Source organism: Myotis nattereri, assembly GCF_964212035.1.
Source record: "Myotis nattereri genome assembly, chromosome: 2".
Taxonomy (NCBI): Eukaryota; Metazoa; Chordata; class Mammalia; order Chiroptera; family Vespertilionidae; genus Myotis; species Myotis nattereri.
Window position 1 is genome coordinate 173,559,447 of NC_138076.1, and position 18,848 is coordinate 173,578,294.

Genomic DNA, 18,848 nt, shown 5'->3' on the forward strand with positions numbered 1-18,848 from the left:
CTATATCCATAGGTGATACATTCCAAGACCCCTGTTGGATGCCTGAAACCATGGATAGTAATGAGCCCTATATATACTGTTTTTCTTATACATACATACCTATGATAAAGTCTAATTTAAAAATGGGGCACAGTAAGATATTAACAACTAATAATAAAATGAACAATTATAATAATATACTGTATTAAAATTTATGTGAATGGATCTCTCTCAAAATGTTATTGTACTATACTCACCTTTTTACTTAAAGGGAGTACCTTAAGGGTTCTCTTTGGAATATCTGAATTGCCAGCACCACGACTCTTGTGCATTGAGGTCAATTTTATTTAAAACATGGGTTAATTAAACACAAGCACTGTGATACCAGTTGATTTTATAACCAAGATAGCTACTAACTAAAGGGCAGGTACCATATGTGGGGTGTATACTCTGGGCAAAGGGATGATTCACCTCCTGGGTAGGATGGAGTAAGATGGCATGGAATTTCATCATGGTACTCAGAATGGTACACAATTTAGAAGTTATGAATTATTTATTTCTGGGATTTTCCATTTAATATTTTTTGACTGAAGTTGACTATGGGTAATTAAAACAGCAGAAAGAGAAACCGTGGATAAGGGGGGAAAACTAGTTATCTATTATTGTATAACAAATTACCCACAGATCTTGATGGCTTAAAACATCAAATATTTGTTATGTCACTCAGTAACTGAGGATTATGAATCTGGAAGCAGTTTGGTTGGGTGTTTCTGGCACAGGGTCTTTCACAACACTGCAGTTAAGCTTTCAGCCAGGGCTGTAGTCATCAGAAGGCTGGACTGGGGCTGAGTATATACTTGCAAGATGCTTCACTCACAGGGCTGTTGGTAGGAGCCTCAGATCCTCACCATGTGGGCATCTCCACAAGGCTGTCTGAATGCTTTCAAATGTGGCATTTGGCTTCTCCCAGAGCGATTGATGGGAAGAAGGGATGGGGGAGGGAAGGAGAGAAAGAGAAAGATAAAACCACTTTGGCTTTTTATGACTTACTTTCCAGAGTCCTGTACTGTTACTTCTGCTTTGTCCTATCCACTGGAAGTGAGTTACTAAATCCAGCAATGTCTCAAGGGGAAGAAAATTACTTTCTACCTCTTAAAAGAAAGAATTTGTAGACATATTTTTTTAACTGGACATAACTTTCTGTTAATGTCTGATAAGACTGAGAAAGTACTATCAGAATGGGAATCAGTGGCTTGGAATAAATAGTTGAGGTTTTTTTTTTAAAGAAATGATGCATATATCAGTACCACCCAAGGATGATATTTTTTGGCAAAATACAAGTATCAACTGTTCCTAGTTTAAACATGATTTAGAAGTCATATTCTAAAAGTGAAGAATTTTTAGGACTATATTATTTTCTGATATTTCCTTTTTGTCTATGCATAAGAACACCAAGTATAAAAATCTTTGTGCATATAAATGGCTATTTCAATAAATATAAAATAAAAAAATCTATATGATAAGCAAATATTGCATTATAGTTTGAGTATTTTTTTCTTTCTTAATGGTGAAATTAATGGCCTCCACGATCCAATGCAATTTGGTAAGAATCTGCAGTAGATTGCATCATTTGGCTCCATTTCCTTAATGCTTATAGCAACCTTTGCTTATAGCCTTAAAGGGTCCACCTGCTCCTTGGCTCTGGGTTCATAATGTGACTTGATTTGATCAATAAGATATTAGCAGACCTGAGGCAAGCAAAGGCTTGCAGGAACACATGCATGTTTCCACTTGTTTCTTTGCACCTCTGTCATTGTCATGAGAACATGCCAGCACTCGCCCGCTGAAAGACAAGAGAGAAGTGGAGCAGAGCCAAGTTGCTCTAAAGCAGCGCTTCTCAACCTGTGGGTCGCGACCCCTTTGGCGGGCGAATGACCCTTTCACAGGGGTCGCCTAAGACCATCCTGCAGATCAGATATTTACATGACGATTCATCACAGTAGCAACATGACAGTTGTGAAGTAGCAACGAAAATAATTTTATGGTTGGGTCACAGCATGAGGAACTGTATTTAAAGGGCCAGAAGGTCGAGAACCACTGCAAAGGCCCCAACTAGCGGGGAAACTCTGACAACTGACAGTCAGCTGCTCTCAAGCATGCGAGAAAGCCCAGCTCTTATTATCAAAGCTGCAGAGCCGCATACCCGATCCATTGCTGACCCAGCTATGTGCCACTGAGGATTTGTGGTTGCATTATTGTGGCAGTAAATAACTAATACAGCTCACTTAAAATGGTATGTGATTTTAGCACTTTAATATGCCATGACTCTACCATTGGCTCATTAGAATGTTGGTCTACGTGGATCAACTTTTCCAAGTTCTGAAGTCTTAAGGCCCCTTGGGAACTTGTACTATATCTGGATGTGCTCATTGTTCTTGCTCAGGAATGATGAGAGAAGGGTCGAAGGGACTGCTTCAAAATGGTTCCCCCTCTACCCTCATTATTAGAAGTGGTATACATTTAAAATGTAGTAAAAGGAAGGTTTCAATGCCAATAGCCCCATTTTCCTATTTTTTTTTTTACTTTCTGATATTACATTCAGTTCAACTAAATCAGCTCCACCTGTTTGAGGGGAACTGACTTTGAGTTCACTGTAAATGCTGAGCTCTGTGCTAGGTATGAACAGATACCAGAGAGCTATGCAATCACCTGACCTAAGAGTTTTAGAAGTAAAATATGCATTGGAAAGTAATTATGGGAGGGGAAATTTAAGACCTGTTGGGATTTTACTATGTGTCAGGCATTTTTTAACTCTATCATCTTATTTAAAGTCTCATGGAGTGGGGAACGTCCAACACCCTCCTTCTGTTAATAACACCTGATATATTTTTAGGGGGATGATCCCTTATCCATCCCATGTGGTCCTGGTGGGAATTGCTATCACAGTGTGTTTTCCACCTTCCAAAAGGTTGGCTAGGAGGTTAGCCAGGAGCCCTAAAATCCTATATAATAAAAGGCTAATATGCAAATCAACCGAACAGAGGAATGTCCAGTCACTATGATGTGCACTGACCACCAGGGGGCCGACACTCAATGCAGGAGCTGCCCCCTGGTGGTCAGTGTGCTCCTATAGGGGGAGCGCCACTCAGCCAGAAGCTGGGCTCATGGCTGGCGAGTGCCGCGGTGGTGGCGGGAGCCTCTCCCACCTCTGCCAGAGCGCTAAGGAGCAGCAAGCTGAGCAGTAAGGAGCAGGGAGCAGGCAGGTGGTAAGGAGCGAGGGATCCCAGACTGTGAGAGGGATGTCTGCCGAAGGGTCCCAGGTTGCGAGAGAGTGCAGGCCAGGCTGAGGAGACCCTCCCACCCTTCCTCCCCGCAGGGCACCGGGCCTCTAGTGGTTAAATAAAAAACACCAAACTCTGGAGATAATCTGAGTCCTTAGTGAGATTTGGTAAATAGATACCAGGTCAGAAAGAGAATACTTATTATTTATTATTATTTTTTTTTTACCACTGACCAGTAGGATGTAGGCTTTGAACTGTCAGCACCCATAATTCCTGCCACAAGGAGACAACCTGCTTGAGAATGAAACATGCACAGGGAGAAGCAGAATCAACAGATGGCAAGACAGTTTCTTGAGAACGTTTACTTAAGTCTTTACATCCAGCCTATCTTGTCGATCCCATTATTTGAGCCAATAAATTCTTTTTTTTAAGTTTATTTGAGTTGTCTATCACTTGCCAAAGAAGTCTGAATGATTGAGGAATGCTATTCTCATTTTATGAAACAAAAAACTTAATCCTCCAAATCTCACATTATTTGTCCAACATGTCACAGGTAAAAACAGAGTTAGAAGATGGTTACAGGCCTGTCCAATGCCCATGATCTTTGCATAACTGCATTTTTTTAAAGTTTAAGAATGTACGCACAGTAAAACTCACCCTTTTGCTGTATCATTTTATGAGTTTTGACAAATGCATAGATTTGAGTCACTACCACCAGTTCCATCACTCCCAAGTGGGCACTCAGGCTGTTCCTTTGTAGTCAAACTCTGCCCCTATTCTTATTGCCTGGAAACTATTGACTTGTTCTCAGTCCCTAGAGTTTTGCCTTTTCTAGGATGTCATATAAATAGAATCCCACAGCCTGTTGATTCTGGCTTCTTTTCGCTTAGCAGAATGCATTCGAAATTCATCTGTATCGTTTCATGTTATCAACATAAATGTTTTCTGAAAGCATGCTTACAGCAGCTTCTTAATCAGACCCTCATAAAAAGAGAAGTATACCAAGAAATAGAATTCTGCCAAGATTTATATTCACCTGGAATCTTTAAATATGACTTTATTTGGAAATAAGGGTCTTTGTAAATGTAACCAAGTTAAAATGTGGTCACAATGGATTAGGATGGGTCCCAATCCAATGACTGGTGTCCTCACAAAAAGATAAAAATTTGAACACAAAGACACACAGGGAGAATGCCAGGTGACAAAAAGAGCAGAGATTGGACAGAGGCAGTTGCAAGCCAAGAACCACCAAGGTTTGCCTGCAACCACAGAAGCCAGGAGAGAGGCATGGAACAGGTTATCCCGCAGTCTCCACAAGGACCTTACCTTGCTGATACCTTGATTTCTGACCTCAGGCTTCCAGAACTGAGAGCTATATTCCTGTTGTTTGAAGACACTCAGTTTGTGGTCCTTGGTTGTGGCAGACCTAGGAAACTCAGACAAGGTCAGAAGATATTCAGTATGGTTTTCAAGCCAGCTTCCCCCAAAGCAAAGGAGCCTAGCTGAAGAGAAGGACAGATGAAGACCAAGTGCCTTCAGTTCCCGTTCGGATGAGCTTGACTGAATTCCAGAGTCAAATAGGAGTTGACAGATATTATCTTTCCCAAGTATCAAATTTATTACCAGTAACTAAAAAGTGAAACCTATTTTTAAAATATGATAAACAATGTAGAAACATAATCTCTGCTTCCCATCAACTAATTTAAAGTCAGCTCATTCAAAACTACTATGCTTTCATTATGGAAAAAAAAAGTTGACATTGGGGAGGGGGCACCTTTCATCTATATTTTAATTAGCAACCTCCAGGAGATTATAGACTCAGGAAATTAAGTATTAAAATTTAATTAACTTTTCAAGTCACATGAAGAAAAACGTTAAAAAAGTAAAGGAAATCCACATTCCTTTTGAGAAGAAATCTTCTGAAGTACATTTCCGTCTGCTGCTTAGATTTTTAGTTATAAACAAATTAGGGGATATTTTGAATAGACACAAGTATATAGCATTTTGATACTTAAGACGTAGAACCAAAAAGTAAGAATTAATGAGCATATTAGTCATGAGAAAATTAACAGTTTAGGCAAGCCAAGAGAATGGATTTGTTTTTCTTTTCTTTTTTTAAAAATATATTTTATTGATTTTTTACAGAGAGGAAGGGAGAGAGATAGAGAGCTAGAAACATCGATGAGAGAGAAACATCGATCAGCTGCCTCCTGCACACCTCCTACCGGGGATGTGCCCGCAACCCAGGTACATGCCCTTGACCGGAATCGAACCTGGGACCTTTCAGTCCGCAGGCCGACGCTCTATCCACTGAGCCAAACCGGTTTTTGCGTATTTGTTTTTCTTAAAAGATATTTAAATTATGTATATATGATGTTGGTATTGTTGATTCAGTTAAATATATAAATTAACTTGTAGTAATCATGAAAACCTGTGATTCTCAAACCTGGCTCCCTCTCATAGGAATTGACAAATACTATCTATCCTAAGTATCAAATTTATTACCAGTAACTAAAAGGTGAAACCTGTTTTTAAAATATGATAAACAATGTAGAAACATAATCCTTGCTTCTCATCAACTAATTTAAAGTCAGCTCATTCAAAATAACTCCTAAACAACCTAAAAATATGCAGATTCTGACACCTCACTTCCCAGATTCTGATTTAGTAAGTCTGGACTGGAGCCCACGGAATCTATTTTACTTTTCTAATTATCCAAGTTACTGTGATGGGCAACCATGTTGGAGAACTTTGGATAAAGTGGATAAAGCTCCCACAGAAAGAAAGCTTTGATCTCCCAAAGCCTGGAGAATTAGAGCTTGGGTCAATCCAAGGTCAAATACCAAAAGCAAAATATTAGAATAGAAGTAATCTAATACTTAGGGTCAAAAAATGGAGCCAGTTTCCAAAAGGGAAAACCAGAATCCAGGGTGGAGACAAGCTTCATAACCCAGGAAGCGGGTCAAAATGCCAATGTGGAATCACAGTGAGAACACATGAGAAGATTGAAGGCAAAACACAGGGAGCCCTGTGATTTAGAACTTGGGGTGCAGTCTGGCTCAGGACTAAAAGAAGGCTTTTCTTGTATCAGACTCCTGACTGTAGAGCCATGCTTTTATGCAAATCCCTCAATTAGAGTATCAGCTCATTCAGGGTTAAACTAGTCTTTTATTTTTCAGCATCTAGTTTAGTGGCTTGTTTTAATGTCTAACATTAGACTGGGTGATAGTCACTGACAAATATAATAAATTGAAGTTATTATATTTCAATATAATAATGCTTGTGTATGAGTGCATTCAAGCTCACATGTGTGTCTTTGTGTCTGTGTGTATACTTTTTGTAGAACCCTTCAAACATTGAACTGTTGCTTAACAAGTAATATTTATTCCATGCTATTTGACTTATAAAGAAAACTTTCTAAAAATGAATTTTCAACAGTAGGTAAATTAAAAGGACAGTTATTTCTTGGATAACATTAAGACATTTATTTCTTTATAATTTTTTTTTTCATTCATAAAAAGGACAAAGCACAGTCCTATACTACTCCATTGAAAAAAATGATAAAAAATAACTAAAAAAATCAATTCAATATTTATCAGTATCAAAGAAATCTACTATCACCTTTCCTGAAATACAAAGAAACAACAGATATGTCTATATCTATATAAAGTTTAATTCAGAATCTTGCATCTTAAAGCAGGTGATATATTAGTTTGACAACAGTTTAAAACGGATGGTCCCAGTCAAATTCGTACAACTGTATGAGGAAATGAAAAGCATGAGTATCAGTGTATGAGAGATATTAATCTGCCTAATCTCTGTCACAGATTTAAAATTAAACAAGTAACTTCCAAAGTCTGTTTTCCTCTTACCTTTCAGAACCATTTCATGCAAAATCTGATCAGTTTTGCTCTTTATTACCATACATTAGAAAATAAAAGGCAAGCATGCATTTGGCAAAAGAATTAGTTGTTGATTATATAAAAATGCCCAACATGGGTCATATGCAAAAGGAAAACCCCAAAGTATAACAATGAAAGCACAAACATTTGTACAGAAGGCTTACAGAGTATTCATTTCCCTAAAGTATGAAGAGATTTTCTTTTTCAAATAATTAAATATTTTATGAAATCTGATGATGCTCTTAGGACTGTTGACATACTTCTGCTGGGAAATAACCTATTTCACTTATTTTTAAAAAGTTTCATTTTATAACAAAGAGTTAAATGTCAACTAATGAAATGGTATTTTTATAACAAAAGCTCTAAACATTTACATGTAGATATAGTACAAAAATTATACAAATTAAAGAAAGGGGAATAAAATAGTAATAGATCTGTTTTGCTTCCTGTAAATACTTTTTATGAACCTATAAGGTATCCTTTCTAAAAAGATAAACTCTATCTCTAATTAGCTCGCAAGGTTGTGCTAATAAAATAGGATTATACCTCTCAAAGCATCTGTCATTGCACTAATTCAGGAGCCAGCTAATCCTTATTACTTGATTTCTTTCACATCCACACTCAAACACATTTCCGGGCACACCATGAAGAATGAAGAAATGTGCGTCTTCCTTTCCACAACTTACAAAGACCTAAAGCACCAACACTTGGGAGTTGACATTGGAGGTACACATTATTTGTCTCCTCCTGGCCTTTCAGTTTTGCATACCCTTCAAAGTACCATTAGCAACATACGGATTTGGTATTTTTAGCCAGTTTTCAGTATTGCCTTGAAGCAGGAATGAGCTTAAAACTAAATTTAAAAAAAATAAGGAATACTGTAGTTTTTCCAACCTATAGGTGATTTCTTGATCCTACACTTTCAATAAAGATAGGTTTTTACTTAGAAATGCAGCACAAAAAACCAAGGAACTAGAATATTAATACGTAATTCTGACACTTAACTGTCATTTATTCTTAGTGGTATAAAGACTATCACATCTTGATTAAAAAATGGAAGCCCTCTACTTTTCAACATTCATTATTCCACATATGAATAAATAGAGCAATAGGATACTACGCTAAATAAGAGCCATGATTTTTGAGGTTTCAAATTGATGATAAGAAAAGCATCAAATAATTTCACAGTAGAATACAAAAGTAAAAAGTAACCTTCATATGGCATGTTAACTTCACTATTAAAAACTAACTTAAAAGAATTACTGATTCTAAAAATTAAATGTTTAGAAAATTACTATCAAAATAAGAGTAGTGATTACAAGTTCTAGAATTTGGTTTTGAATGTTCCAAATCTTTCAACTCATTCAGTGAGATGATTTGGTAATGGGATTTGCGTCACAATGTTTCAGTTATACCCTATTCTCTTTAAGAAAACTGAAAATGTCATGTATGATAGGGGGCCATTCAAAAATATGCAGGACCCAAAACAGAGAGGATAGTACAAGAGACTGTATTACTCTTACATTTACCACATACAATCAACATTTCAACCTCTATTATATTTCACAACTTGTTATTGAATTTAAAGCACCTGTGTATGGTGATTTTACTTTCACTCTACAGCCTATGGAATTGAATTGAACACTGTAACTTGTCCCATTGGATTAAATCATGCAACTGTCACAGAATCAGGTTAAGTGGTTTATAAGGCATATTGGAACGAGTTAAAAATCATTTTATATCCATTTGAAAGTTTATTCTTTTGGATGAAGGGGTTCCTGAATGCCTCAGTCATAACATGTGTTGTAAATCAGTTGGGTAGTTTGTTAAAGAATAATGTATTTGGCTTAGGATGGAGCCGCAGGAATTGGAAGGATCTGTAGTCATCGCAGGGATGAAGGGTGTCCTCTGAGTTGGGTCGGGAACAGCAGCTGTCACACCACATTCAGAATTCCAAGTAGACAAGGATGCCAAAGGCAGGCAGCAGTAAGCCAAGAAGACTTGGTAATAGGGTGGATGTACCTACAAAGTAAACCAAAAACATGTATGAAATTTCACTGACAACAGTCACTATTGTTATCGATGCTTTGGGAAAGCCAGAATAGGTAGGCCTGAAAACCAAGTGGTTCCTAAACACACACACACACACACACACACACACACCGCTTCTCTATTCTTAGGTCATTTAAGAAAAACAGAAATATTTGATGAAGGATTTTATGTGAGAGCATGTGCTCTGTTTATACATGTCCATATAAATCATTTAAAATGATAAGATCACAAATGTTTGTTTTCTCCATGATCTTACAGTCCCAAATTCCTACCAGAAGGTGACAGATCAAAAAAAATATATAAATATGTTAAAAAATCTATGTGTCATGTTAAAAAATAAGATAAAGAGGTGATAGTAAAAATACTAATAAGGTTATCTGGGATAATGACATCATAGGTATAACTAGATATTATATAACTTCACATCCCAATGGTTTTAAGACACTTAGAAGCTTATACACAATGATTTCAAAAAATATTTTGAGCCGAAACCGGTTTGGCTCAGTGGATAGAGCGTCGGCCTGCGTACTGAAAGGTCCCAGGTTCGATTCCGGTCAAGGGCATGTACCTGGGTTGCGGGCACTTCCCTAGTAGGAGATGTGCAGGAGGCAGCTGATCGATGTTTCTCTCTCATCGATGTTTCTAACTCTCTATCTCTCTCCCTTCCTCTCTGTAAAAAATCAATAAAATATATTTTAAAAAAAATATTTTGAAAATTTTATATACTGATTGATTTTAGAGAGGAAGGGAGAGAGAGAGGAAGAGAGAGAGAGAGAGAGAGAGAGAGAGAGAGAGAGAGAGAGAGAGAGAGAGAGAGATTTATTTATGCATTCATTGGTTGATTCTTGTATATGCCCAGACCAAGGATCAAGCTCACAATCTTGAGGTATAGGGATGACGCCCTTAAAAACTGAGCTACCTGGCCAGGGCCAACAGAAAAATATTTGGATAATTGTAAATCATCTATTCAAATTTAAAGAATAATTGCCCTGAGATGTTATATTGTGAATTTAAAATAAAAATGATATAACATGCTATGGATTTATATTACATATTAGGCTAATAATTACATCCAGAGGGCTTTTCCTGTGGTCAAGCAAGTTTACAGGTGTAGGTCCTGCCCACACTGGAATTCTTGAAAAAGGGATGAAAAATGGGACCAAGAAGGCATAGTATTCCTTTCCACTCTCTACAGCCATGAGGCACCATCTTCAATGAACACACTGCTAGAATGAGTGACAGGCTAAAAAGTACAGTCAACAGCTTGTAAATATGACAAATTTGTGTCGTTTTGAAAGTTTACTTTAAAACTTAAATCATTATTATTTTACCATGTTAACAGTGGCCTAAAATACCCCATTTATTTGGAATATTCCTCTTATATTCAGGAAGATTTGGGGAATTTCTCTCGAATCTATGATCAGCAAAAGCACATGCATTTTTCTCATATGGTCGAAGATGGTGTCGGTCTCTCTGCATGCATGCATTTCACTATTACCCTGTTAGCATTCATGCTACATGTAAAACATCATCAAACACAGTTAAAATGGTTCTTAGAAATAAGCAAGACACTAAAGATCAAAAAGTGAGGGCAGAACTGGAAGAGCAATAGAAACAATCCTCAAATAACTACTTGTAGCCTCATCAATGCTGCAATAAAGCTATCAATAACAGTGATTACACTAATCACTAATAGTGACTATGAGAGCTCCTATTTACTGCTCTACAGCCATGAGACAGACACTATGCTGGCTCTTTATATTCATTTTGACAATACCACAGCCTAAAATAACAATGATCTTATTATTCTGATTTTATAGATTATATAACATAGAATTTAGGTAAAATGACTTGTTCAAGGCCAAGGCCAGTAGAGAGGGTGGAACCAAGATTAGATCTCAGATTGGCCTGGCTCCAAAGACCATCCTCTGTACCTCTCTGCCACTTTCTGTGGACAGCTGTAAAAAGGAACCGATTCTAGAAATGCATAAAGACACTACACCCGGAACTTAATGTGTCAGGGCAAAGGCACAGAGAGACAAGAAATGACAAGGGAAAGTATATCACCTAAGCATTTCAAAGAATCTTATTTTGTTGTAGTATTTTGTCCTCCATAGATATATTTAAAATATGCCACCACCCACACACTATTGTTTTCTGATAAGATGCAGAAGAATAAACCTCAATCACATTAAAATATAAAAAGTCCATAGTTTTCAATGTTTGACCTAGTTTAAACAATCTGACCTGAAGACCTTTGTCTGGGAATGACTGCATGGTCTGGGCAATGCCCCTCCTTGGGCCACAAATTACATCAGCAATGAGCACACGTTCTTGTACTTGCCTGACTCTGTGGGTTGGCTCAGTACAAACTGTGGCCGCGGAAAGAAGTTTAGTCAATTGTGGATGCCATTTTGAAGTTCTGGTGTTAGTATGAAAACCAAACACAATTTCATAATTTGTGGCTTCAACATCAGGATATTTGACTTATTCTAAATAAACTCTTCATGTTTATGTGTGTTATATTTAATTTCTCTAATGGCTCAAGCTTATGTAATTGTGGTCTTCATCTCCAATTCTCTTCCACTTTCCAAATACAAATTAGAGACCTGACTGATTCGCTATTTAAAGTCATTTCACATGTGGGATCCCTATATTCTTGAGGGATTTTCAATATATATTGGTTTTGTATCTAACAAAATGTATATCACGACACTGCTATCAAACATAATTTCAGCATTTACTTGGTAGGTAGAAAATAGATATTTTCCTTTTCACATATCTACTGAATGTCAAACATGTAAAAATATCATCAATCTGGTGAATCGTTTTTCCCCGTTAGAACAACTGTAAAGCCATTTTAAACTACCATAGCTCTTCCACTGGATTTTCTTGATTTTTTAAAAAACTGAACTGCCCAGACTTATTTTCTTCAGGAAGGGTTACTGATACAGGGAGGTACATATTCAGAAGAAAAATTCCAAGTAAAAGTTAAGCAATCTTTAACAATCTCTTCATGTTTTATGATAAGTAAAGAACTACTCTAGTTAGTTTTTTAATACAAATCTCTTTTCTGATGCTTAAATTTGTACGCCATGGTCCAATCCCAACTCCTCCTTCTTCGCTATTGCTGATGATGCCTTAATACTTGAAATTTTATCCTTGTCATGTCACTTTCTATGTTTACAACGGTTAAAATCTCTAGATCGTGAACAACTTCAGGACAGAGAATATATTATATCCAAATCATATTTTAAGCTGTGTGGACTAAGTTCAGTATGAAGTGAGTACTTTGCTTTTAGTAATGGGAGCACAACTGAAGAAAGAGCTGATGATGTACCACTTTGGGGCAACTAGAGAAAGTTACCTAACACCTGGGTCTTCCATGCTTTGTGCTTTGATCTCTTCTTCCTTTGCAGATTGCTTCATACTCTTAGACTAATTTTTCAAGATACACAAGAGCAACAAGCTCACAATAATATATTCTCAAGATAAAAGAGATGATATATTTTAACCCCAACTCCAGTAAGAATACTTTCAAAGAAAGATTCTAATTTGCAAAGTCTGGGTCACAACACAACCCCAGACCCATTACTGTGGCTGAATTAATGAATTTCTATGATTGAACTGGCTTGGAACAATCTCCCATCCCTCAACCAATTCCTGTGGCCAAGGAGGCATGGTCACAAGAAGATGTCAATTTTTATTCTGATTGCAGGTACTTCCTATAACACTTCTACAGTGAAAGGGCTGTGTGGTTCCAGGAGAAAAATAGGGATTCTGGGAAAAGAGAGAATACATTTCAACAAGAAAGTGCAAATGCACACAGAGAGTCACCAAAAGCAACAGAACAATTCTTATCTCCCAAATTGTTGACCATGTAAGATTTTTGTCAAGTAGCATGTCACAAGAATACCGTTCTGTCCGCATCTTTGGAAAATGTACTTCGTGGTAATTAAGAAAAGTGTTTCATGTCATTATTCACTTGCATTATTCATAACCTTTCTAACTGGCTTTCCCCAATTGCTTGAAGTTAATCAAGGTAAGAAAAGCAATTGATCTATTTAGCTACTAAAAACTGAAAGAATATTTATATAAATTACTCAGAGTACAGGAGCCATTTTTATGAGTAATCCTTGAGAGCTATACATGATAGTTACAGCATTAGAATGTGTAAGACTAGAAACTAACTTTTTTTTTTGGCTGAGTACATAAATCTGTATAGTTATATTTACTCTGAGATTTGGAATTTAAACAGTGATAATTGCTACATAAAGGCAAACACGCTAAGAAATTTAATAAACTACGGTGCCTGAGACTATGTAAGGTCTGTATTTCTGAACTTATTTTTTTGTAGAGGAAGGCCTATTGGGAGACTGTCATTTTCCACATTTATTCAACCATAAGAATTTAGTCTGAAAAAATGGTAGCTCTTAAGAGCTTTGTTTTTGGATTTAGCCCAACCTGTTGGAAATGCTGAGTCACTCTTTTACCCTTGTACACTCAGCAAATTATTTATGTCTGTTTTTTCATTTGATTGTTGAAGTTTAGGTGAGAAATAGTACTTATTTTCTTAAATTTATGGCAGAAATGCATGAAAGGAGGAAGTGCTGTTTCTTCCTTTGAGATACTGACACATAATGAATGAATGAATTTTCAAAGATAATTTAAAAAATTCATGCACTCCAATTTTTGTGCAGAATTTTACACTTGAGGCAAAAACAAATATGTTAAAATTTGTCTTGGCTACTGGAATTTTACAAAATGTCTGAGACAAAACAATCTTAGAATTTTTATTGGTTAATTCATTTCTGGAATTTTCATCTTGTAGTGTCTTTTCTTACTTGCATATTTTCTCTTGCATGATTTTCCCCCATAGATTCTCACCTGATTTTTTTATCCTGTCTACATGTTATCCACAGAAATCATAGAATAGAGCCAAGGTGCAAAATGTACAAACTTATAAAATAGTAGAGTTTTGCTTTCTTGGAAACTGGCATAGAATTTCTAATAAAACTCATGTAATTTAGTAAGATTAATGTTAAAATTTCCTTTAGGTTATATACCAAAATTATTTTAATTAGTTGTCTAATGCATATTAAAAATTAAAAGAGGTGTCTTTTTATAAAGTTAGTTGGTTTCTATTCAAATAGGTTTCTTGGGGAAAATTCTGAGACAGTTTTCAACTTTATACCAATTATTATAAGCATTAACTACCTGCCTTTGACAAAATGAAGTAATGGATATTTACCCCAATTTGTTTTAAGACTTTCTGGAAAAGAAAAAAAAGAGAAATGGATTTGACCTTTGAAATATAGTAGCTTTTTTTTAACATCTAATGTTTGCGTTTGCCTTTGGATACCTATGTTATCATACTGCCTGTATGTACCAGCTTGTTTATTTTGCTTTTAATAATTTTATCTCCTTGTGTCTCCTTGAGATAGCAAATTCTAAGTTATGTGGAGGAAAAAAAACAGCTTAAGACCTACTTCCAGTTCTTCCAATAGTGAGTTGTATAACTTTGGGCAAAAAAAGAATATTTTGACTCAAGATATGGCTCTGAAGCTGGTGTGATCTTTGGCTATTTTACTTGTCACGGATGTGGATTTTCCTTCTGTTAAATGATAGGGTTCAATGTTCTAAGTCCTTAGGTTCCTACTATGTCCATGAGTCTATGATTCTAAGGAAACCATATATATTAAGAATATCAAGCATTGAGCCATAAAATTTGCAAACACATTTGTTATATTTCCCCTTATTTATGATAATCAAAGTTGATATTGCTTTATAAATATATATATTAAAAGCTTGATCATGTAAGTAATAGTGGCTTTGATGGGTTTGTCAATATGGTAAAACCCACTAATCTTGCTGCTCCTACTTGTTTGGTAATTATAAACCCATATGCCAAGCAAAATAGTTTGTGTTTTTTTTTTGGCGGGGGTACATGTCTTGCTGGCAGCTTATCCTAGCAGTCGTATTAGTTCTTTACTGTTGACTCTGGCCCTTTCCCTCCCAGAAAATGCTAGATTGCCAGGATGCATTCTTCTTTGAGAAAGGAGCAAGCATTTCCAATACAGTAAAGACCGATTATTTGCTGGGAAATGTAAAAGTAAATTCTAACTGCCTACTGGCCAACAAGCACATGCTCACACATACTCAAATAACCTAATTTTGACATCATTTGGGGGTAAGATGAGACTATAATTCTGAGGACTTTTAAAACTGGCTTGCCTACGTCTTTAGAAATGCAAAGCGATGCTTCACAAGAACCTGAGATTTGAGGTTAGAAAGCATTCTATTTGAATACTAGTGCCCTCACTTGAGTGTGTGACCTCTCACAAGGCACGTAACCTTGGAGCCTTTATTTCCTTATCTGTAGAATGAAGAGCATGCTACTTAATAGCAGGATATTTGTGAGGGAGAAATTAAAATAGTTTAAAATGCATAGTAAAAGTCACCTAATAATTGTGAATTTGAAATACGAAATTTAGTTTCTTCATTTAAAATGCGACTTTATTTAGCAAATATTTAGTGAGACTATCCTGGGTCATGAAGACAAACAGAAGAAACCCAGACCTCAGTATCTGGATGCTTTTCTATAAAATGTGCAACATACATGTAATGAGTATCATGGATTTATTTATTTTTTTCTCATCTTATACAAAATCTTTAACAAATAACATTCCAGTTCCTTACTTGTGATTAATTCACAGACAACCAGAGCTGGTTGATTTGATCAGTTCATCTTTGCATTTGGCTTTGGCCATGGCTGTTTGACATAGCACTCTTACATGGACAGCCCCAGCTTTGTGGAATACATCACCCTACCTCCAGGATCCATTTCTCTCAACCTTGATTAATGTTTCAGGGACAGGGGACTTCAGATGCCCCATTCTATGTTGCCATACTCACAACAACACATGCTAAATTATTCCTTCCACTGCCCCGACTGACTTTGCCTCCCCTCAATCAGTTCTGAGGCAAAAGGACAGCAAGTAAAGCCAGAGTAAAAGTTTAAGAATTTGTGTGTGTCTCATGCCAAAGTGGAAGAATCCTCTTTAGTGCTGGGCTTGAGGGACCAGTTGAGCACATCTGTGACTAAGACTTCCTGGAAATTTGGGGGGGCTACAGGTGCATAGCCCATTGGGTTCATTTAGGGATGAAAAAGGACAATTCCTTGCACCTTCCCCACCTCTCACATGGACACAGTGGCTCAGTTGATAGCCTTGCCTCAGCTGGTATTTTAGGTTACTGACAATAAAGAGTAAGAGTAAAACTAATTGGTCATGACAGTCAATTTTCCTAAATTTATTATATCTAATCAAAAGAAATTCAAACGAAGAGAAGCAGGCTGATATGTCTTTCCACAAAGCCCAATGAGTCCATCTCAGTTGTTTTACATATGTTTGGATAAATAACCCTTTTCTGATTTTAATACCCAGGTTCAAGGTCATGGTGGGGCACAATATTTATTTCTAGGTTTATTTCAATGGAACCAGAAAGGCCTACCTATCATGAAGCTGAACGTTGTAACTATTTATGAGGATCTTTTTTTGTATGGGCATCCCTAAAATCATAGGAAAGATGACATATTTTTGGTAGACATACATTTGCATGCCTATTTCTAGTATCAATCTTTATGAGAGAAATCATTCCCTAGTTCTAGAAAAAATAGGTATATTGCCCTTTAAATTTACTTAGAACATTCAAGAAGATGAGAGCTATAGGGATGCCTCTGTCAATCAGTGCTCTGCTCCCTGAAGAAAAATTTGCATCCAGTTCATGTGGATCCTTGAGGGGCTCTAGTTAGCCGCAGCTGTTCGAGTGGCTGGCCTACTGGGGGTGATTTCCATTTTGGATTCGGGTTTTATCAAAGTGTTTATCAAAATGTTACCTCTGCTTCCTTTTTAAATAAAATCTTCAACTAATGATGAGGAAAATTCTTGGATTTAAATATGCAGATATATTCATATGAGAATAATAAAAAGGAGGGTTTTTTTTTTCCCTCACTAGAGGAGTAAGGATATTTTTTCCCCATTTATTTTTTTATAGAGATTGGAAGTAAGGGGAAGGAGGAGAAAGAGAGAGAGAGAGAGAGAGAGAGAGAGAGAGAGAGAGAGAGAGAGAGAGAGATCAACGTAAGAGAAACACATAGATTGGTTGCCTTCAGATTGTGCACGACAGGGGCTGGGATTGAACCTGCAAAGGAGGTACATGCCGTTGGCCAGGAATCAAAACCTTAACCCTTAGGACCACAGGCTGATGCTGTAACCACTGAGATAAACCAGCCAGGGCAAAGGAGATTTGTTTTTTAAAGTACTTAATTTACTCATAAGTTTTCTAGACAGTCAGGCCCATACCATGTCAACAATGAATATCTGTTTAATGAATTATTTTTATTTTTATCATTTATTAGTTGCCTACTCTGTTCAGGGAAGTGTGTAACCTATTATTTTGTTTCATTCTTATAACATACAGTTGAAGCATGCATTGCTATCCTCATTTGCAGATGAGGGTTCTATGGCTCAAATTTCCCCACCTAGAAGAAGGCAAAAGTGTGTATTGGATTCAAACTTCGTTCTAAGCCCAGTGCTATTTTTTCTACTCCACAGATTCTTCATTAATATCTCTTACTATAAATATGGTTACAGAATGCAATGACCCAATCTTCCTTAACACAATGAGTTGAGAGTTGGAAATTACTGCCGGTATCTAACTACTTCCATAACTACAAGGGCTAAGGATCCTGGCCCCTGACTTGTTTCACATGGTGATTCAGAGGCACAGCTACCTTGGAAGATTTCCCAGGGTAAAACTGGGGGTGGGGGGCAGTCCTATTTGATCTTTCCGGATTAATCTTTGCTTTGGGGCTATAACAAATGAGTGACTCACCTGTCTGAGGCAGTATTTTGGTATTTTAAGATTTTTCTTCCGACTGTGTTCCTGAACTCATTTGTTTGTCAGACCCTGGGGCCTTACTGCAGGACCCAGTGTCATCCATCTGTCAATGAGGATTAGTTGGTGCCTCAGTGTGTCTCCACATGCATATGAATTTCTTATAAGAAACTGTCTGAATTCATGGAATCTCTACAACGATTAAGCAGATCATAACCAGATGAATTCCTTCTCTTTTACTTGTGCGGGAGAAACGATTTCTCAGCTGTTTTAACAATGGTCTGAAGTGTGTAAGGAGTTACTGACTGGAACACAATTCTGATTTTTCTAAAGAATTTCTGAGTTTGTGCTTGTTTAGCTTTTCATTCAGGAGTTATACTAGTAAAATAAGTCCAATCACTTTGAATGGCATTTGCATGGAGTGTCCTTGGTTCTGTTGATATATTTTTCAGAATTTCTTTTCCAATGAGAGGGCTCATTCTCAGTCTCATTTTCATGGTGGTAAACCCTGACATTTTAAGTTATTTGCAAATTCTTCATGGGTTCGAATAAGTGAAACAAGATTGGTTTTCATCATTTCTGCAAGAAGTTTATTTTTAAAAAAATCAAGAAAGTAGTTACTCCTTGCTAACTACCAGGAATTCTGAGAAATTCTTTAAGAAACCATTTTGTTTATATTGAGCAAGTCAAATTTCCAAACAGTGAATGGAAAATAAAATTCGTCTTTCAACATCTC

General features: G+C 36.6%; 1 protein-coding gene across 1 annotated transcript in view; it reads right to left on the reverse strand.

The window, feature by feature from the left end:
- Positions 1–6,622: 6,622 nt before the first annotated feature.
- CNTN1 (contactin 1) overlaps positions 6,623–18,848 on the reverse strand; it is a 275,742-nt gene continuing 263,516 nt past the window's right edge. The window contains exon 25 of the mRNA XM_081082844.1: positions 6,623–9,184. Within this exon, the coding sequence (XP_080938970.1) occupies positions 9,108–9,184 (77 nt within the window). The 3' untranslated portion in view covers positions 6,623–9,107. The remainder of the gene's footprint in view (positions 9,185–18,848) is intronic.